At 42.9% G+C, this 22,344-nt stretch overlaps 2 protein-coding genes across 2 annotated transcripts in view; one reads left to right on the forward strand and one right to left on the reverse strand.

Annotated features, from left to right (window-relative positions):
• The first annotated feature begins 663 nt into the window (after positions 1 to 663).
• LOC125381642 lies at positions 664 to 4,735 on the forward strand. The gene is made up of 2 exons (XM_048398754.1): positions 664 to 959; positions 3,260 to 4,735. The coding sequence occupies exon 2, from the start codon at positions 3,978 to 3,980 to the stop codon at positions 4,602 to 4,604; it is 627 nt and encodes a 208-aa protein (XP_048254711.1). The 5' UTR covers positions 664 to 959; positions 3,260 to 3,977; the 3' UTR covers positions 4,605 to 4,735.
• Positions 4,736 to 8,868: 4,133 nt separating this feature from the next.
• Positions 8,869 to 22,344, reverse strand: part of LOC124123526 — a 43,997-nt gene continuing 30,521 nt past the window's right edge. Inside the window, exons 8-15 of the mRNA XM_048399051.1 lie at positions 20,765 to 21,007; positions 20,139 to 20,399; positions 18,067 to 18,309; positions 17,392 to 17,643; positions 16,602 to 16,775; positions 13,871 to 14,092; positions 11,642 to 11,875; positions 8,869 to 11,171 (exon numbers count right to left, since the gene is read on the reverse strand). Coding sequence (XP_048255008.1) covers positions 10,585 to 11,171; positions 11,642 to 11,875; positions 13,871 to 14,092; positions 16,602 to 16,775; positions 17,392 to 17,643; positions 18,067 to 18,309; positions 20,139 to 20,399; positions 20,765 to 21,007 — 2,216 coding nt within the window. The 3' untranslated portion in view covers positions 8,869 to 10,584. The remainder of the gene's footprint in view (positions 11,172 to 11,641; positions 11,876 to 13,870; positions 14,093 to 16,601; positions 16,776 to 17,391; positions 17,644 to 18,066; positions 18,310 to 20,138; positions 20,400 to 20,764; positions 21,008 to 22,344) is intronic.

Here is a 22,344-nt window from a genome sequence, read left to right on the forward strand (position 1 = left end):
TTGATTTACCGAATAAAACTTTTAAAAAATGATTTCGAACAATAAAATAATCATGTGAATAAATAAATAAAACTATGAAGAAATAAGATGTTACAAATAAAATCTAAAATCAAAAGTTCATAAAACGTTTTTTTACTAACTTTTATACATTTTGTATATTTTCCTCAGATATAAAGGACTCACTTTAATTAATCATGATAACAATTTAACAATACGCGATAACAACTGTACATAACTGCTGCAATTATTTTTCCTTAAGGGATTTCTGGCCAGAATATGACCACGGTTGTAGTTGGAAATAACCTAGCTGCGGCTAACGCAACATTCACTCACTCGTTCACCCCTTCATGTAAATAGCGACAAACTAACAAAGCTCAAGAGTATATTTTATTACCGCTTCGGTTAATCTTCACGGACGCGCCCACGTGTGATGGTAGCTAAAATGAAGGTTATTTAATTATTAGTGATGTATTTGATTCGGGTATCATAGTTGTATTTTGGACCTTATGTTTGCAGTGTTTTGGCGACCGTTTTCAGCCATGTAACGTTTCGAATCGAATCCAATTTTCAAGTGTAAACTTATTTTTTCCCGGCAGTTTATTTCAATTTTGTATTAGTACTATAACGATAAATATATTTTACACAAGTACATCTATTCTAGACTTTTCATAATGTTATATTCAAGTTTAAAAAATATACCAAAATCCTAAAATATGTTATTGACATTAAACAGCAGGAAACGACAGATGCTCCAATGGGCGGCTGTTAGTCTAGTGGCGAAGGCGTTCGCCCGTTACGCTGATGACCCCGGTTCGATTCCCTACATTGGTGCATAGCAGGAAACCCAGTCTTCTCTGTCCCCGCGGGTTTGAAGGATATTGCTGGAGTGGAGTTAAACACGACTAACTCACCCACTCAACACTATGCTCGTGGAATCCGAAGTAGAAAAGAGTGCATGAGTGAGTATGGTTTTACTCCGCTTTTACCAATATCCCTGCAATATCACAGCGGGGAACACCAGTAATTGGCTTCATACATTGCAGCCACGAGGGGAATCGAACCCGGGTCTTCGTCGTGACGAGCGAACACTTTAACCACTAGACCAGTAATCCAAAACATGATTTGTAGGAGAATTAGTTTGTGAAAAAGGATAGCTACTCCACATTAGTGAGTGAGTTGGGTTTAACGCCGCTTTTCACAGTTTTCCAGTTATATCACTGCGTGTCAGCGTAATGTGGGAGGAAAGCCCGAAGTGATGCAGGTCTCAGACGTTTACCACTTCGGTGAAACCCACGAGCACGGATATGGTGCTGACAAACCTAGAAACATAATCGGGGCGAACCGGGATTCGAACCCACAATCATAGGTTTCTGGCGTGCCCAAGGGACGCAACTCTGCAGTGCGAATCGCGGCGCCTTAGACGACTGGGCCACCCGTGCCCCCTACTCCACATTAGAACAATCATGCTTGTACATAAGAGTCAGGCCAGTTTCTTCCAATGAAGCCGGTGCATCCGGGTTATAAAAGGTCTTCAGCAACCCATGCTTGCCGTAAGCGGCAACTATGTTTGTCGTAAGAGGCGACTAACGGGATCGGGTGGTCAGGCTCGCTGACTAAGTTGATGCTTGTCATCGTATTCCAATTGCGTAGATCGATGCTCATGATGTCAATCACTGGATTTTCTGGTCCAGACTCGATTATTTACAGACCGCCGTCATATAGCTGGAATATTGCTGCGTGTGGCGTTAAACAACAAACAAACAAAGAAAAAACAACAATAGTTACTCTGTTTGTTCATAACGCATGCAAAAAACGAAGTGAAATTGTACAGACCAGGAACTGGATATTCCGATGCTGTGGGATGATTATATAAGATATAAAATTATATACTGAGGGCAAAAAATAAAGGATACCGAGGTTTTTTTTATGTAATTGCAGAACTGTTGTTAAATTTGGCTATGTGTATTTAACCATCACTAATTCCTGCAATAATTTGTAAAAAGTAATCTGTGGCTGGGTAAGTTTGTGTAAAAACAAATTGGTTCAATGAAGACTTTGGTAAAAAAGTAAATGTAAATTTGGGCCGAAAATAGCAAATCGAATGATTTTCAAAGATAAGAGGTCTAAGTATGCATCAAATGTGTATTTTGCGATTTTTAATTTTTGGGGGTAAAGTTTGAAATTAGATTATATTTTAAAAGAAAGTGCTTACTTAGCGGCAGTAGACTAAATTATTCGGACATAATATCTCTATCTTAAGATATTTTCAATTGAAAATCAAATATATGCTAAAATCAACCGAGTGATGTAGTTTCTGTTATTCAGTTGCTGTACCCTAATGAATATGTCTCACTCCTGTGAACAAAGGTAAAAACGTTGCCTGTTATTAACCGACTACAAGCACAGCACACCTCTTATAGTGACAGGCCGGTTGTATCAGTTGCGAAATAAGGTACAAGTAAGGCTAGCATAAAACATAAACGTTCCATTAAACGCACAAAAAACACGTGTATATAATGGCTGCGTGTTAAAATAAACTGAAAGCGGACGTTCACAGAGAATCAGCGTATCATTTAAATAAAAGAGACAAAACCCTTTCCATGACCAATAGAAATCTCTGCAAAAAGCAGAGTCGATTGTACGATTCCGACTACATCACGAGCATGTGTTTATTAATCACTATGAAATAGTGACGATACCAGGTGTCCGCGAAAAGGTGAGCGTATCCTGCCCCGCGGGTGGCACCCGTCACAAACGCATGCAAAGGCATGTCAACTGTTCACATGAAAAAACACAGGAACAACAAGTTTATAAATGTCCTTCACACGTCTGCCATAAAACCTTTTAAAAGAACGTTTTAAGCAATGACCAAAATCATCCGATACGAGATGATATTTCTACGCGGTTTTGTGTTGGTTGTCTATGCGACGTACTGAAATACCCCATGTGCCGCGATGGAAGGTATGTTTTGACTACATGGTGTTTGTAAGGATGAATGAAGCAATTGAAATAGAATGGTCAGCTGTTACTGCGAATATATCCACAGTTTACAATGATGGCAGAAACACAATCAGCCGACGTAGATCCTCTCCCAAACTACATGGGGATACGTCTTTAAGGAGTGAAGCACACTAAAGAATCGCAATTGTTGCTTGTTGATATACTAAAATAAAAAGATATGATATTAAAAGCCCTTAGGTATTACATTACATTATATTGTATGTGGATGATTGCCGGTCTTGTATCACTTGTTCAACAGTTGCAGGAGATGCTGAAGCGTGAAGCTGCTCGTTGAGTCACCGGTGAGAACGTTGCCCACAAGAATATGACGAGTGCAAATGACTAGGAGACCGGGAGGTATGTCTGCAGCTGTTACCATGGAGAAGTCCCGGTCTGCTGCAGCACAGGAGGCGGATGTATATCTGTAGCTGTTGCCATGGAGAAGTCCCAGTCTGCTGCAGCACAGGAGGCCGGGGGGTATAGCTGCAGCTGTTGCCATCGAGAAGACTCATTCTGCTGCAGCAGAGGAGGCCGAGAGGTATAGCTGCAGCTAGTGCCACGGAGAAGACCCAGTCTGCTGCAGCACAGGAGGCCGAGAAGCAACTGCAGCTGCTGCTAAACTGGCCGTTGAATACGCTGCTGCTGACGTGAGGTATAACTGCAGCTAGTGCCATGGAGAAAAACCAGTCCGCTGCAGCGCTGGAGGCCGAGAGGTAAAGCTGTATCTGTTGTCATGGAGAAGACCCTGTCTGCTGCAGCACAGGAGGCCGGGAGGTATATCTGCAGCTGTTACCATGGAGAAGTCCCGGTCTGCTACAGCACAGGAGGCCGGGAGGTATAGCTGCAGCTGTTGCCATGGAGAAGACCCTGTCTGCTGCAGCACAGGAGGCCGGGAGGTATAGCCGCAGCCGTTGTCATGGAGAAGTCCCAGTCTACTGCAGCACAGGAGGCCGGGGGGTATAGCTGCAGCTGTTGCCATGGAGAAGACTCATTCTGCTGCAGCAGAGGAGGCCGAGAGGTATAGCTGCAGCTGTTGCCATGGAGAAGACCCAGTCTGCTGCAGCAAAGGAGGCCGAGAAGCAACGGCAGCTGCTGCTAAACTGGCCGTTGAAGACGCTGCTGCTGACGTGAGGTATAACTGCAGCTGTTGCCATGGAGAAAAACCAGTCCGCTGCAGCGCAGGAGGCCGAGAGGTAAAGCTGCAGCTGTTGCCATGGAGAAGACACAGTCTGCTGCAGCACAGGAGGCCGGGAGGTATAACTGCAGCTGTTGCCATGGAGAAGACACAGTCTGCTGCAGCACAGGAGGCCGGGAGGTATATCTGCAGTTGTTGCCTTGGAGAAGACCCAGTCTGCTGCAGCACAGGAGGCCGTGAGGTACAGCTGCAGCTGTTGCAAGGGAGAAGACACAGTCTGCTGCAGCACAGGAGGCCGATAGGTATAGATGCAGCTGTTGCCATGGAGAAAACCCAGTCTGCTGCAGCACAGGAGGCCGAGAGGCAACGGCAGCTGCTGCTAAACTGGCCGTTGAAGACGCTGCCGCTAACATGGCTTATGATGAAGGCGTTGCAGCCGTTGCGGTCTCAAATGTTGAATAAACAGTGATGGTGGATACGAGTGAGTAGAACTCTTGACCCCAGCAGTGTCAATTCGGAGGATGTCCATTTCTAGTGTTTGAATGACATTGTTATATACTTGTTACAAGTGCTGCTCAATAAACAGTGATGTGGAATATATATAGTTCTTTGTTCTTATGTCCAAGTTGTGAGTGTGCATGAAGTCGGAAAGCGCACGTAAAATCCCCAACTTTCTTTCTCTCATGTCCATGTTGGTATTTCTGCTATCTAAAATGTAAAGTGAGGCCGTCTTATTGTTGATAATCATTGTGAGATATAAATTCGATGTTTAATCAATGCGAGAAAAGACCTCGCGCATGTGAAATTAATTCACGCTCGCATTAATTTCAAGATTCACAGTATATATACGTCAATAGAAACTGGTTCATCTGATATAAAATATTACAATAAAATGCTTGTGATTATGATATTAACTGCCGATTGACAGTCAACAATGATACGTCATACCAGTTGCTGACATCATCTGCGAAATGTGATGGACGTTTGCCCAACAATTCAGTAATCATTGCAAAAATTGAACTAAAAGACTGACAGGAATAATGTTTCAGATTTTATTTCAAATAATTAGACGGTGAAATATTACACGATGAATACTATTTCAGTCTGAATGAGGAACTAAACAAACAATTTTTTGTTTTAAAACTTTGTAATATATTTTCAAATCTTTAAACTGGCCAGAAAATGGACCAAAGACACATCTGTACCGGATGGTTAATTGTTTTCACATAAGATAATATGCGTAGCTTATCCTGTCCTGTTTTTGTTTCGAAAAAAACCTCGTGTGAAAAGCACATGAAAAACTAAGGTCTTACGGAATTTGAAAGTGAAAGTGCCTATGATTTTATTAATCATTAATCATCGATTCATTTGGATCGGTAAGGCCATACAAAATGACGATTTATCGTTGGAAAACATTCTGTTTCATATCACAGTCATCTAAATCTCTTGGATTAATTTATTAGTCAAATCGATCTTCACAGTTGGCGCTGTGAAAATAACAAAGTCATTCTGATTTGTTTTGTTCTAAATTTGCGATTGTTAATGTGGGCGGTTTCGTCACCCAAGCCCTAAAAAATATAAGGCCTGAACACGTTTTTACACCACACTTCCCTGTATAGCTCTGCGAAACTGTAATAGTATAAGATTCACTAGGATTACAAAAAAGCCATGTTCTGAAACACCTTCTTCACAAACAGCCCATAAATTCCCCACAAAATATATGAGTGAGTGAGTTGAGTTTAATGCCGCTTTTAACAGTATTCCAGTTATATCACGGCGTGTCAGCTTAATGTGGGAGGAAAGCCCGAAGTGATGCAGGTGTCAGACGTTTACCACTTCGGTGAAACCCACGAGCACGGGTATGGTGCTGACAAACCTAGAAACATAATCGGGGCGAACCGGGATTCGAACCCACAATCATAGGTTTCTGGTGTGTCCGAGGGACGCAACTCTGCACAGCGAATCGCGGCGCCTTAGACGACTATGTGAAAATATACGCACTGAAATGCTCGAATTTAAGCTCCTGAAAACACATACTGATGTTCTAGCGTGCAGAACAGTGGTATAAACTGACACGTGATACTAGCTAGACAGCAAGGAAATAATGATGGTATAGAATAACTATATTTTGTGATCACACTCCATTACAAACGCACACGTGTGATTAAGAAGATATTCTTGGGATAAAAAAAATAATTAATTTAAGCATAATGAAATTCATATAGTCTATAAAATAGATCCATATTGTAATACAAGATAATCGATGGACAAAAAATGTTCATTTTACAAATCTGTTGTCAGTGTTGCCTAGCCCGCCAGGTTTGTGATCGCCAAGTAAGTTGATCCCGGATCGAATCCGATCAAGTTCATTGCCTGCCCCTCACACGGCGGGAAATGGCGTCAACAGAACGAGTGACAGGCAGAGTCGACACGGAAATAGATTTGTACAAATACAGAAAAAAACGTTAATATCAGAAACAATACAGAGAATATATCACACAGACATAGTGTCATTACGTTACGTAAAGTCAATACCTTAGAGTCATCACATTATAATAGGTCATTACGTTACATCGAGTCATTACGTTACATTGAGTCATTACGTTACATCAAGTCATTACGTTACGTAAATTCATTACGTTACATGGAGTCATTACGTTACACTGAGTCATTACGTTACATTGAGTCATTACGTTAGTCATTACATTTCATTGAGTCATTACGTTACATAGAGTCATTACGTTTATTTTCAGTAACCACAGGGATTCCGTCTGGTGTTTCCATGTGGTGTATTCAGTGATTACATTTTAAGTGTATTGTACACACCGGTGTATTCAGCGATTATACATACCCTTACAAAAGTATTGTACACCCCAGTATATTGTACACACCGTGGTATTTAGCGATTATAAGTAACCTTAGAAGTGTATTGTACACACCGGTGTATTCAGCGATTATACATAACCTTAGAAGTGTATTGTACACACCGGTGTATTCAGCGATTATACGTAACCTTAGAAGTGTATTGTACACACCGGTGTATTCAGTGATTATACGTAACCTTAGAAGTGTATTGTACACACCGGTGTATTCAGCGATTATACGTAACCTTAGAAGTGTATTGTACACACCGGTGTATTCAGCGATTATACGTAACCTTAGAAGTGTATTGTACACACCGGTGTATTCAGCGATTATAAGTAACCTTAGAAGTGTATTGTACACACCGGTGTATTCAGCGATTATAAGTAACCTTAGAAGTGTATTGTACACACCGGTGTATTCAGCGATTATACGTAACCTTAGAAGTGTATTGTACACACCGGTGTATTCAGTGATTATACATAACCTTAGAAGTGTATTGTACACACCGGTGTATTCAGCGATTATACGTAACCTTAGAAGTGTATTGTACACACCGGTGTATTCAGCGATTATACATAACCTTAGAAGTGTATTGTACACACCGGTGTATTCAGCGATTATACATAACCTTAGAAGTGTATTGTACACACCGGTGTATTCAGCGATTATACATAACCTTAGAAGTGTATTGTACACACCGGTGTATTCAGCGATTATACGTAACCTTAGAAGTGTATTGTACACACCGGTGTATTCAGCGATTATACATAACCTTAGAAGTGTATTGTACACACCGGTGTATTCAGCGATTATACATAACCTTAGAAGTGTATTGTACACACCGGTGTATTCAGCGATTATACATAACCTTAGAAGTGTATTGTACACACCGGTGTATTCAGCGATTATACGTAACCTTAGAAGTGTATTGTACACACCGGTGTATTCAGCGATTATACGTAACCTTAGAAGTGTATTGTACACACCGGTGTATTCAGCGATTATACGTAACCTTAGAAGTGTATTGTACACACCGGTGTATTCAGCGATTATACGTAACCTTAGAAGTGTATTGTACACACCGGTGTATTCAGCGATTATACGTAACCTTAGAAGTGTATTGTACACACCGGTGTATTCAGTGATTATACGTAACCTTAGAAGTGTATTGTACACACCGGTGTATTCAGCGATTATACGTAACCTTAGAAGTGTATTGTACACACCGGTGTATTCAGCGATTATACGTAACCTTAGAAGTGTATTGTACACACCGGTGTATTCAGCGATTATACGTAACCTTAGAAGTGTATTGTACACACCGGTGTATTCAGCGATTATACGTAACCTTAGAAGTGTATTGTACACACCGGTGTATTCAGCGATTATACATAACCTTAGAAGTGTATTGTACACACCGGTGTATTCAGTGATTATACATAACCTTAGAAGTGTATTGTACACACCGGTGTATTCAGCGATTATACGTAACCTTAGAAGTGTATTGTACACACCGGTGTATTCAGCGATTATACGTAACCTTAGAAGTGTATTGTACACACCGGTGTATTCAGCGATTATACGTAACCTTAGAAGTGTATTGTACACACCGGTGTATTCAGCGATTATACATAACCTTAGAAGTGTATTGTACACACCGGTGTATTCAGCGATTATACATAACCTTAGAAGTGTATTGTACACACCGGTGTATTCAGCGATTATACATAACCTTAGAAGTGTATTGTACACACCGGTGTATTCAGCGATTATACGTAACCTTAGAAGTGTATTGTACACACCGGTGTATTCAGCGATTATATGTATCCCTAGAAGTGAACTGTACAGACCGGCGTATTCAGCGAACAGGGAACGACCATTCAATATTCTTTATCGAGATTAAATATATTTACGGCTACAGCTACATTTAAAAATAGGAAAAGAAAAACACCTTGCAACAATGTGATTTTTGTGGCAGTCAATTTCTGTTTTTTTTCAATAGTCTGAAGGATAATGATTTTTTTTCAAGTATTTTCGGGAACAATTTAATTATTATCATACAGTCATAATGTTGTGTATGTCTGTATGTCTGTGAGTGATCAGGTACAATACCACGGTATCATACAGTCCTGATGTTGTGTATATGTCTGAGAGTGATAAGGTACAATACCGCGGTATCATACAGTCCTGATGTTGTGTATGTCTGAGAGCGATCAGGTACAATACCGCGGTATTATACAGCCCTGATTTTGTGTATGTCTGGGAGTGATCAGGTACAATACCGTGGTATAATACAGTCCTGATGTTGTGTATGTCTGAGAGTGATAAGGTACAATACCGCGGTATAATACAGTCCTGATTTTGTAACTGTCTGGGAGTGATCAGGTACAATACCGCGGTATCATACAGCCCTGATTTTGTATATATGTGGGAGTGATCAGGTACAATACCGCGGTATCATACAGCCCTGATTTTGTATAAGTGTGGGAGTGATCAGGTGCAATACCGCGGTATCATACAGTCCTGATGTTGTGTATATGTCTAAGAGTGTCCAGGTACAATACCCCGGTATCATACAGCCCTAATTTTGTATATGTCTGAGAGTGATCAGGTACAATACCGCGGTATGATACAGCCCTGATTTTGTATATGTCTTTGAGTGATCAGGTACAATACCGTGGTATAATACAGCCCTGATTTTGTATATGTCTTTGAGTGATCAGGTACAATACCGCGGTATAATACAGTCCTGATGTTGTATATGTCTGAGAGTGGCCAGGTACAATACCGCGGTATAATACATTCCTGATGTTGTATATGTCTGAGAGTGATCAGGTACAATACCGCGGTATAATACAGCCCTGATTTTGTATATGTCTGTGAGTGATAAGGTACAATACCGCGGTATAATACAGTCCTGATGTTGTATATGTCTGAGAGTGATCAGGTACAATACCGCGGTATAATACAGCCCTGATTTTGTATATGTCTGAGAGTGATCAGGTACAATGCCGTGGTAAAATACAGTCCTGATGTTGTGTTATGTCTGGGAGTGATCAGGTACAATACCGCGGTATAATACAGCCCTGATTTTGTGTATGTCTGAGAGTGATTAGGTACAATACCGCGGTATCATAAAGTCCTGATGTTGTATATGTCTGGGAGTGATTAGGTACAGTACCGCAGTATCTTACAGTCCTGATGTTGTGTATGTCTGAGAGTGATAAGGTACAGCACCGCGGTATCATACAGTCCTGATGTTGTATATGTCTGGGAGTGATAAGGTACAATACCGCGGTATCATACAGCCCTGATTTTGTGTATGTCTGAGAGTGATAAGGTACAATACCGCGGTATCACACAGCCCTGATTTTGTGTATGTCTGAGAGTCATCAGGTACAATACCGCGGTATCATACAACCCTGATTTTGTGTATGTCTGAGAGTGATCAGGTACAATACCGCGGTATCATACAGTCCTGATGTTGTGTATATGTCTGAGAGTGATTAGGTACAGTACCGCGGTATCATACAGTCCTGATGTTGTGTATATGTCTGGGAGTGATCAGGTACAATACCGCGGTATCATACTCCCTTTATCGTGTTGTATACGGCTGTGACCAGACTCGCCACGTCTGGTACGACCATTGCTCCGAACACAACACACATAAGAGATATAGCCAGATAGCCCATGTTGGTGGAGGAAGACCGCTTGTCCTTGGAGCTCGCCTTCTTTTGGACAGACTTGCTCAAAGTCTTTGTCTCGACTTTCAGCTCCTTCTGGATCGCCTGCGCCGCTTCCTTCACCTGCTTAGTGTCCGAAGGGCGGGACTTGTCCTTGCATCTACACGTACACTTCTCCACAACCTTGCGCTTTGGGAAAGGGTTGTACGAAGTGGTCGTTGGTGTAGTTGTAGTTGTGGTCATGGGAGTTGGTGTAGTTGTTGTTGTTACGGTCGTGGTTACATCTGTGGTTGCTGTTGTTGCAGTTGAAGTTGTTGGCGCTGTCGTGGTTACATCTGTGGTTGCTGTTGTTGCAGTTGAAGTTGTTGGTGCTGTCGTGGTTACATCTGTGGTTGCTGTTGTTGCAGTTGAAGTTGTTGGTGCTGTCGTGGTTACATCTGTGGTTGCTGTTGTTGCAGTTGAAGTTGTTGGCGCTGTCTTGGTAACATCTGGAGTACCGTTATTCGAGATTAATGTACTTAATATGATATTAATTAACACAAAGTTTTGTATATACTCGTGTATGTTGAATGGACGCCATCCAAACATGAATGAACCTGTATGAAATTATTAAAGTCCAGTGGTTAAAGCATTCGCTCGTCACGCCGAAGACCCGGGTTCGATTCCCGACATGGGTACAATGTGTGAAGCCCATTTGTGGTGTCCCCTGCCGTGATATTGCTGGAATATTGCTAAAAGCGGCGTAAGATCAAACTCACTCACTCATTACTGGGTTTCAGGATATTTAATGAAAAGTCAAGAAAACGGTGAAATTGTAACCTCAGTTATCATAGCTCGGTCAAAATGTTTAATAATAGCGTTTAGAGCGACGTGGATGGTCGAAGTCTGGCTAAATATCATTTCGCTCTCGAACATGTACCAACGCATCACTCCAGTATGCACTCACTAAAAGTCTTACCTTGAGCGGGTAGGCCCCTTATGCTGACGTTACAGAGTTGGAGGGGATACAGTTCTGATGCCCGAGGGTACTGCGTAATCTTGACATAACGCCCCACTGTCGGCTGGTCACAGGGGAGAGATTTCGTTGTTCCATTTCCAAAGAAACCAGGGTGATACAAACACAGGTCATGAGCATCGCTTGTCTCGGGGTCAGCCGTGTGCATTGTAACTGTGAAGTTGCCCAACCTTTCCCCTAGAAGAACCATACGAAAAATAACTATAGAAACAGTTTTGTCAAATGAGCTCACTGCTGGAACATTACGGAAAATTGCAACTGTCCTCGAGTTTTACCAAAGCACACTGTTTCATGTACATGCAGGACATGCAGGATCCACTGAAAAAGATGCTTGTTTAAAAAAAATAAAATGTTTGGCTTATTTTATCACCGAAAACTGCGTGTTTTGAAGCAGTGACAAATCCAGCCCCACCCAAACCTGCTACAAAAAACATACCGACCCCCCCCCCCCCCCCCCCGACCCCCCTCTCTCTCCCCCCCAAAAAACCCAACCAAAACAAAAAAACAACAACAACAAAACAACAACAAATAAATAAAAAAATAAAATGGATAAAAATTTAATTAAGAATTGACTTTCACATTGAGTGAGTTCATTGGATTATGATCCTTCATAGAGTGAGGACCAAACTGTATGAACGTGGGGACGTCGGAGCTTGCGACAATAGAAGGTCAATTGAATCTGCCTACATTCACAATGGTAGGTGTATTGAATCTGCCTACATCTACAAAGGTAGGTGTATTGAATCAGCCTACATTCACAAAGGTAGGTGTATTGAATCTGCCTGCACCCACAAAAGTTGGTGTATTGAATCTGCCTACATTCACAAAGGTAGGTGTATTGAATCTGCCTACATCCACAAAGGTAGGTGTATTGAATCTGCCTACATCCACAAAGGTAGGTGTATTGAATCTGCCTGCACCCACAATGGTAGGTGTATTGAATCTGCCTGCACTCACAATGGTAGGTGTATTGAATCTGCCTGCACTCACAATGGTAGGTGTATTGAATCTGCCTATACTCACAATGGTTGGTGTATTGAATCTGCCTGCACCCACAAAGGTTGGTGTATTGAATCTGCCTACATTCACAAAGGTAGGTGTATTGAATCTGCCTACATCAACAAAGGTAGGTGTATTGAATCTGCCTGCACTCACAATGGTAGGTGTATTGAATCTGCCTGCACTCACAATGGTAGGTGTATTGAATCTGCCTGCACTCACAATGGTAGGTGTATTGAATCTGCCTGCACTCACAATGGTAGGTGTATGGAATCTGCCTGCACTCGCAATGGTCAGTAGAATGTTCTGCACACCCCATAGGTCAATAGAATGTCCTGAACTCACCACAGAAGGTCGTTGGAATGTTCTGCACTCACCATAGGTCAATAGAATGTTCTGCACTCAATACGGAAGGTCATTTGAATGTTCTGCACTCACCATAGGTCAATAGAGTATTCTGCACTCACCATGGAAGGTCAATAGAATATTCTGCAATCACCACGGAAAGTCAATTTAATGTTCTGCACTTACCAGAGGTAAATAGAATGTTCTGCACTCACCATAGAAGGTCATTTGAATGTTCTGCAATCACCATAGAAAGCCAATAGAATGCACTCACGATAGGTCGTTAGAATGTTCTGCACTCACCATAGGTCAATAGAATGTTCTGCACTCACCACGGAAGGTCAATAGAATGTTCTGCACTCACCATAGGTCAATAGAATGTTCTACACTCACCATAGAAGGTCATTTGAATGTTCTGCAATCACCATAGAAAGCCAATAGAATGTTCTGCACTCACCATAGGTCGTTAGAATGTTCTGAACTCACCATAGGTCAATAGAATGTTCTGCACTCACCATAGGTCAATATAATTTTCTGCACTCACCACGGAAGGTCAATAGAATGTTTTGCACTCACCCCGGAAGGTTAATAGAATGTTCTGCACTCACCACGGAAGGTCAATAGAATGTTCTGCACTCACCATGGAAGGTCAATTGAATGTTCTGCACTCACCACGGAAGGTTAGTTGCATGTTCTGCACTCACCATGGATGGTCAATAGAATGTTCTGCACTCACCATAAAAGGTCAGTTGAATGTTCTGCACTCACCATGGAAGGTCAATAGAATGTTCTGCACTCACCATAGGTCATAGAATGTTCTGCACTCACCGCAACAATCCCCTCTGCTGGTGAGCTCTACCGTGGTGATGTTGTAGAGATCCTCTAAGTCCACTTGCCACCACGTTACGTTGGACAACTGTGAAGGTAAGGTGTGACTGCACCCTCCTTTGCCCATGGACACACCAAGATTGTCATCCACGGCTCTGGAAGCGTCATACTGTTCAAAAGTGCTGTCCTGCTTGGTCGTTTTGTTAAGGGCAACATTTCTAGCTGTGGATAACAATAGTATTGTGAATTAAGAATTATGTCACGCTTCAACTAAATCTATATGTACGTCGTATATGCATTATTTTATTTAAAGTAGACATTAATTTAATCATGTCTTCACACCTGAAATGTGTTCTAGTGCTATGCAAAATGACCATTACGAAAGTTGTCTCAGCTGAAATGAAACGAATTTATTAAACTAAAATGCGTGTTTACTGCATAAGAATGCCGAGATGCGGGTGTTATTTAGGAAGTAAAACTACTTTGCTTTGTTAGAAGTTCGAACGTAAACTTGATACCACATAGTAGGTTTATAGTCATTCAAACATGAATTATTTAATTGCATGTGATTTCGTGGCTTTTCATTGGCTAATTTACACAATATGCACACCTTATACCTCCATAAACGCAAAACAATATTGAAGTGAATTCTTAACAAAACAAATAGGAATTGATTGGCTATAATACAAGTGATGAGTGATTCGGCATCAGTTGATTCGAATATTAACGGGAGACGATCTCCATTCCAATCTAGATTTCGTAATAATAGCGTGTATGACACTTAGACACTGTGTCTGTGTCACTGGTTACCTGTTTGTTAGGGGAACGGGTGGCCCAGTCGTCTAATACTCTGTTTATATGGCGAAATATTGCATATATGCAAATTTGCTCACATATGCAAATTTACACACGTGAGCAGAAGTATATTTGCTGTGCATTCATACGAAGTATAAGTCCCATAAGCAGATTTGGAGTAAATTGTCAAAACCATCCATTTCTGTCATAGCTGTGGAACAGATCAGACTGGAATGTTTCCGCAAGCGCAGAGGAAGGAGTGGTATGGTATGGTTGTTCTGCAGCTCTTTGAAGAGACAGACTGGCTAGAAAACTTCAGAATGAGAAAGGAAACATTGGATTTCATTTGCAGAAGACTTGAAGGTGAACGTTCTCCTTCCCAAGACACTGTTGAAGAACCATTGGGTGTCCTAAAGAAGGCAGCAATTGTCATTTACTGGCTTGCAGAATACAGGACAGTCGGTAATCTCTTTGGTGTTGACAGGTGTTGATGATGACCTTGTGCCCCATCTGAGCATTGTGTATAGCAATCATGTCCATGACGTCCCGGGCTTCAGTCAGCGAGGACCACGATGCCCGCATATTTACATTCAAGGTGATAATGGCATTCTTTCCCCCACATGGAACAAGTCGGTTGGTGATTCCAATATGCCAGTGGTACTACTTGGTGATGCGGCCTACCCATTAAAGTCTTGGCTTTTAAAGCCTTTCTCCAACAGAGCCAATCTAATTCCTGCTCAAGCCACATTCAACTATCGCCTCAGTAGGGCAAGGATGACGATAGAGAATGCCTTCGGTCGTTTGAAGGGACGGTGGAGTTGCTTACAAAAGCGATTGGACATCGATGTGGAGTTTGCTTGCACAGTGATCGGCTGTTGCATTGTCTTGCATAACATATGTGAGAGTGTCAATGAAACCTTCAGTATGAGTGGAATGAAGACACAGATGATAACGCTGATGAACAAGACCCTTAGGGATTAAGTTGTTCTTCAAAACAATTCTCTTCCCTTAATTCTAAAAGACATCTCGTTTCATCGTCGCTCCATGCAGATCCACATTTTTGGCCCTCATTTGTTCTTTTTCTGCTAGCCATTTTTGACGGTCTAGTCTGTTTGAAGTCTAGACATCAACTGGTATCATTCTGACCAATGAGGATTTAGCGTTGCCAATTTGCTCACGGTAGCAAAAAATACACATCTAAACTGCATATACTCACAGGTTGTAGCAAATTTGCACCTAGTCCCAACTAGGTGCAAATTTACTCATATGAGTAACATCTGCACATGACTAAATGCGTCCATGCGGTCAAATTTGCTCACATAAGCAAATTTGCACATATGCAAAAATACACATATGTGCAAATGTCGCCGTATAAACAGGGCTTAAGGCGCCGCGATTCGCTGTGCAGAGTTGCGTCCCTTGGGCACGCTAGGAACCTATGGTTGTGGGTTCGAATCCGTTCGCCCCGATTATGTTTCTTGGTTTGTCAGCACCATACCCGTGCTCGTGGGTTTCACCGAAGTGGTAAACGTCTGAGACCTGCATCACTTGGGGCTTTCCTCCCACATTAAGCTGAGACGCCGAGATGTAACTGGAATACTGTTAAAAACGGCGTTAAACCCAACTCACTCACTACCTGCTCGGTCGGTATATATAAAAAAATAGTTAGCCTAGAGGTTAAATTGTTCGCTCGTCACCTTGATTGTCCTGATGCGACAACCAATTGACGGACTTGTTATCACGGATGGTGGGGCGTGATTTTCTACGAGTCTCTTCTCAGATCGTTGACTGGTTGGTTAGCTACGTTTTAAAACATTATCGTTACACAAACGGCGCAGGGACGTGTGCAGTTATTCTCTCTGTGTAAAATGTCAAACAGCTCGGCCTATATGTCGGATGACATGGTTATCGATTTGTGACGTCATGATTGACCTACGTTTGCATTCCAGTCTGGGTGGTTCCCACTGCCCGTCGATGCAATTCACGGTGGCCGGCCCTATCATCTCCATGTCAGCAGGATTGTCGCAGGTGTAGGTGGCCACGCCCTTTTCATATGACACGGATGATTTGGCCTGTGAAACTGGAGTCACGGGAACGTGTACACAGTTAACTGAAACAAGAATTTAATTTACCTTACAGTGGGAAGGGTGTTAACTGGGGATTTGTACGTTAACATCGCATTTCTAAGCATGGGAATTTCTATAGCTTGTCTTCCTTTCAGTTTAATTTGATTAAAGTTTCGATGTATGTTAACCGTATTAAAGGTGATTCTTAACACATTGCAATTTACAGAGATAATAATATATTCACTCCTAAAGCACCTGTTGCAAAGCATGAAACTTCACTTACCACACCCCGCGCTGCCGTACGTCCACTGGACTGTAGTACCGTTATAGTCACTTACCACACCCCGTGATGCCGTACGTCCACTGAACTTTAGTGCCGTTATATTCACTTACCACACCCCGTGCTGCCGTACGTCGACTGGACTGTAGTGCCGTTATAGTCACTTACCACACCCAGGGCTGCCGTGCGCCAACAGGACTGTCGTACCGTTATAGTCACTTACCACACCCCGTGCTGCCGTACGTCCACTGGACTGTCGTACCGTTATAGTCACTTACCACACCCCGTGCTGCCGTACGTCCACTGGACTGTAGTACCGTTATAGTCACTTACCACACCCCGTGCGCCAACAGGACTGACGTACCGTTATAGTCACTTACCACACCCCGTGCTGCCGTACGTCCACTGGACTGTTGCTCCATTTTTCTCAATGCACATGAACGTCAGTGGTCGCTGTGCTTCACAGAAGTGTGTATACAGAACCACGACGCCCATGTCCAAAGCCCATCTCTGCGCGTCCCACGGTCTAGCCCCGTCCCCGTTCCAGTAGAAACACTCGAGGATGTTGGCAATGACGGAGCTTGGCCGTTTGAAGTACACCTCCCCTGTCGTCACGGCTGGCAGCGATGTCGCTGTAGTCAGGTGCATGTGAGCTATATATGTACTGTGAACCCCATTAATCCAGATGCTAACGTTACAGAGTTACAGAACAGACAACAGTTACAGGTCTTGTTAGAATGGAAATCAAAAGTGTAAAGTCATGTTGGAGGACTGTGTTACTTTGAAAAGATAATATATAGTACAGTATATCAACGAATATATTTGTCCCCCCTCTGTCTGTCTTTCTGTCTGTCTGTCTGTCTGTCTCTGTGTGTGTGAGCGTGTGTCTCTCTCTCTCTCTCTCTCTCTCTCTCTCTCCTTCTCTCTCTCTATCTCTCTATCTCTACGTCTCTCTGTGTCTCTTATACTGCGAATCAAATCCGGGTCTACGTCGGAACGAGCGATCGCTTGAACAATTGGATTACACCCCTGTTTTAGTAAATCTTTCCACTTACGACATGTGTCGACGTCACATACTTCAGCTGTAGGGGGTCTAAGGCTTGTATAGCACCAGGGCTTCGTCAAGGACTCGCCAGGGTTACGACAGACTTTGTGATCCATAGAACCGTCGGGGAATGTGGAGGGCATCTGGAATGGCACTGCTTCCTTTTTCCATGACAGACACTTCTTGTTGGACGTTGTAACATCAAGCCTCCCCCTGTAGTTCATGCTAAGAGAGTCCACCACGCAGCCATGATCTAAACATTCCAAGCATGTTTTGCTGGAACAATTCTTTGCCAAGATATTTAATTGTGGCACAGAAACCTACGCCATGTAACTGAGTCTCCATGGTCAGGCGACAGAATGAACAGCGACACACTTAACATGGTTTATAATTTAGCAATGGATGAACCTTAACGGTTCAGAGGCGACTTAATGGATCGGGTGGTCAGGCTCAGTGACTTGGTTGATAGCGTGGCATCGTGTGTGTGTGTGTGTGTGTGTGTGTGTGTGTGTGTGTGTGTGTGTGTGTGTGTGTGTGTGTGTGTGTGTGCGTGCGTGTGTGTGCGTGCGTGTGTATGAGTATGAGTGTGTGTGTGTGTGTGTGTGTGTGTGTGTGTGTGTGTGTGTGTGTGTGTGTGTGTGTGTGTCGGCGTGTGTATGAGTATGAGTGTGTGTGTGTGTGTGTGTGTGTGTCGGCGTGTGTATGAGTATGAGTGTGTGTGTGTGTGTGTGTGTGTGTGTGTGTGTGTGTGTGTGTGTAAGAGGTGGTGTTTGTTGTTTACGCCGCACTCGGCAATATTCCAGCTATATGACGGCGGTCTGTAAATAATCGAGTCTGGTCCAGACAAGTGATTGACATCATGAGCATCGATCCACGCAACTTGGATACAAGGACATGCATCAACCAAGTCAGCGATCCTGACCTCTCGATCCAGTTAGCCGCCTCTTACGACAAGCATAGTGTGTGTGTATCTGTTTGTGCGTGTGTGTGTGTGTGTGTGTGTGTGTGTGTGTGTGTGTGTGTGTATCTGTGTATGCGCGTGGGTGTGTATCTGTGTGTGTGTGTATGTGTGTGTGTGTATCTGTGTGCGTGTGTGTGTATCTGTTTGTGTGTGCGTGCGTGCGTGCGTGCGTGCGTGTGCGTGTGTGTGCGTGCGTGCGTGCGTGCGTGCGTGCGTGCGTGTGTTTTTCAAGGACGCAGTTTCTCAAAGTGAGCAAGGCGCTACGACAGTATTAAGTCTGCATTATAGGAAAGCTAGCGGTAGGATCCCTGGTCATACCAACAGACGTTTAAAGATAGTACCCTGCCTTGCGCTCGGCATTAAGGGGCGAAAACAAGGACTGGTAGGCTCGCAGTCAGTATACTGTGTCTGAATGGGGTATTCACGTCGCTATAATCTGTACAATACTCTTTGACGCGACGTTTAGCCCAATTTCACCTCACCCCACCTGTTTTATATATAGTATGAGAGTTAGGTCGTCTCAGCACTAGGGTCGTATTGTGGATAGATCATCTGATCCTTCAAGAGCACATAAATAAAATCAGAATACACCATTAAAACACCATGTCAATGCCATGTTAGAGTCATCTCTGTGACATAAAGCTGCATAGCCTCCAATCACAAATTATTCCCGATGATCAACGAACCCGCCATTCGTCACCACTCGCTCCTTTCCGTGACCTATCGATGAATGTTATGTTCGACAATACGACAAACTTAAAGTAGTTCGGTCAAAGAATCCCTCGGGAATAATTTTTGTCTTCCATCTTAAAATAAACCCTATATACTGTTAAATATTTTCAACTAAACTGTATAAATACCGTAAGTTCCGATGTGTTTTAAATAGCATCTGGAGTAGATATGACATAAGGGAAATATACGTGAATCATTACGCAACGAGTTGACAATTCTTTTAACTATGCCCGATTGCGCTTAGACGTACGGAACCCAGTCGCAAAAAGGCCATGAGAGGGGCACGAGTCGCTAATTGGCTTGTCCCGGAATAACACGAGTTGGTCACGAATGCAAACCCGCTAATGAAAATGTCAGTCAAATACAAATATGGACAACACGTGACTCACTGCATTTTCCAATCGGGCAGTATTCCCACGTGACATTGATGATGTTTATGTAACACCAAGGGCGGACAACTGTGCCCGTCACAGATTCGGATCCTGCTGGCGAGCGGCAGTAGTTCTCTGGTGCACCTGCACTGAACATTGCATCAGGGATGGCCTGGGAGGATGGCAGACTGTCCCACCGCTGGCAGGGTGACCCCGACACTGAAATGTTGACCTTGCCCTTGTAGTCCCAGCCTTCCTTCGTCTGCATACACTCCAGGGCTAGGGGAAAATATTCAGTTACCAGGATATCATCTTGTGTATGCTCCTCAAAAGAAGTTAAAGACCATCCGATTGTTTCATTTTACTATATCTACCACTCACCCAACTACCCAACCAACCACCCAACCACCCACCCACCCAACTCCCTCCCTCCCTCCCTCACTCACTCACTTACTCACTCACTCACCCAAACACCCACCCAACTCACTCCCTCACTCCCTCCCTCGCTCGCTCACCCACTCACTCACTCACTCACTCACCCAAACACCCACCCAACTCATCCCTCACTCCCTCCCTCCATCCATCCCTCCCTCACTCACTCACTCACTCACTCGATAAGTGGTGCATCAGTAGTTTGCACCTACCGTCCGTGTATTGTCGTCCAGTGGCGCGCACCTCCACCAGGGCCTGAGGTATGGAGCTGTTGAACTTGAGACTTAGGAACTGACCAACGGGAAATGTTTCACAGTAGAGAGTGATAGGTTTGGGGAGTGAGGTGGTAGAGGGTGACGTTCTCAATGTATCGGATGCACACGCACTGCTCGATGTCGGGGTCTGCTTGATGTCAACCACTTCGGCCTCGACTGTGAAATCTGACGTCACGGATTCTGTCAAAATACAGGTAATCTTACTTGTGGTTTACGAGCTTGTGACGGGCTAGACTGATATACAGAGGGCTGCGTATCATACGATCCCTTGGCGGACCTCTATGTCCCCTTATGTCCATTTATGACCCTACGGAATTGTCAAAATTCCAGTAGCTATGAAACAACTGTTTTGAACTGATTATGAAAGTTACCGGACGTGTGCGTGTTATTGAAGTATTGAACAAGCGGTTTTCCTTGTCCAAACATGGACAACTTGAAAAAGAGATACGCTCAAAGTTTAGTCAAACAAATTTCGGGAGCCTTTTTTTTCTAATTATTGGAGCCGATTCATGAACATAAGAGATTCTTATCTGTGGTTGAAACATAGATGATTCGGCAAATAAAAGTGAAAAAACACCTGATTCATAAGAAATATTTGCCAATAGCAGGGTCGACAGTACGATTCCGACTATATCATGAGCACGTGTTTATGGATCGTTATCAAATAGTGATGGCACCAGGTTAACAACGTGATAGATAAGAAGGTAAAGGAAAACAATGTCACGGATAACAAGGTAAAGGAAAACAATGTCATGGATAACAAGGTAAAGGATAGCAACGTGATGGATAACAAGGTAAAGGATAACAACGTGATGGATAACAAGGTACAGGATAACGACGTCATGGATAACAAGGTTAAGGATAACAACGTGATGGATAACAAGGTAAAGGATAACAACGTGATGGAAAACAAGGTAAAGAATAACAACGTCATGGATAACAAGGTAAAGGATAACAACGTGATGGATAACAAGGTAAAGGATAACAACGTGATGGATAACAAGGTAAAGGATAACGACGTCATGGATAACAAGGTTAAGGGTAACAACGTGATGGATAACAAGGTAAAGGATAACAACGTGATGGATAACAAGGCAAAGGAAAACAACGTCGTGGATAATAAGGTAAAGGATAACAACGTCATGGATAACAAGGTTAAGGATAACAACGTGATGGATAACAAGGTAAAGGATGACAACGTGATGGATAACAAGGCAAAGGAAAACAACGTCGTGGATAATAAGGTAAAGGATAACAACGTGATTGATAACAAGGTAAAGGATGACAACGTGATTGATAACAAGGTAAAGGATAACAACTTGATGGATAACAAGGTTAAGGATAACAACGTGATGGATAACAAGGTAAAGGATGACAACGTGATGGATAACAAGGCAAAGGAAAACAACGTCGTGGATAATAAGGTAAAGGATAACAACGTGATTGATAACAAGGTAAAGGATAACAACGTGATGGATAACACGGTAAAGGATAACAACGTGATGGATAACAAGGTA

This window comes from Haliotis rufescens, unplaced genomic scaffold (genome assembly GCF_023055435.1).
Source record: "Haliotis rufescens isolate VD_foot unplaced genomic scaffold, xgHalRufe1.0.p SCAF_19, whole genome shotgun sequence".
Lineage (NCBI taxonomy): Eukaryota > Metazoa > Mollusca > Gastropoda > Lepetellida > Haliotidae > Haliotis > Haliotis rufescens.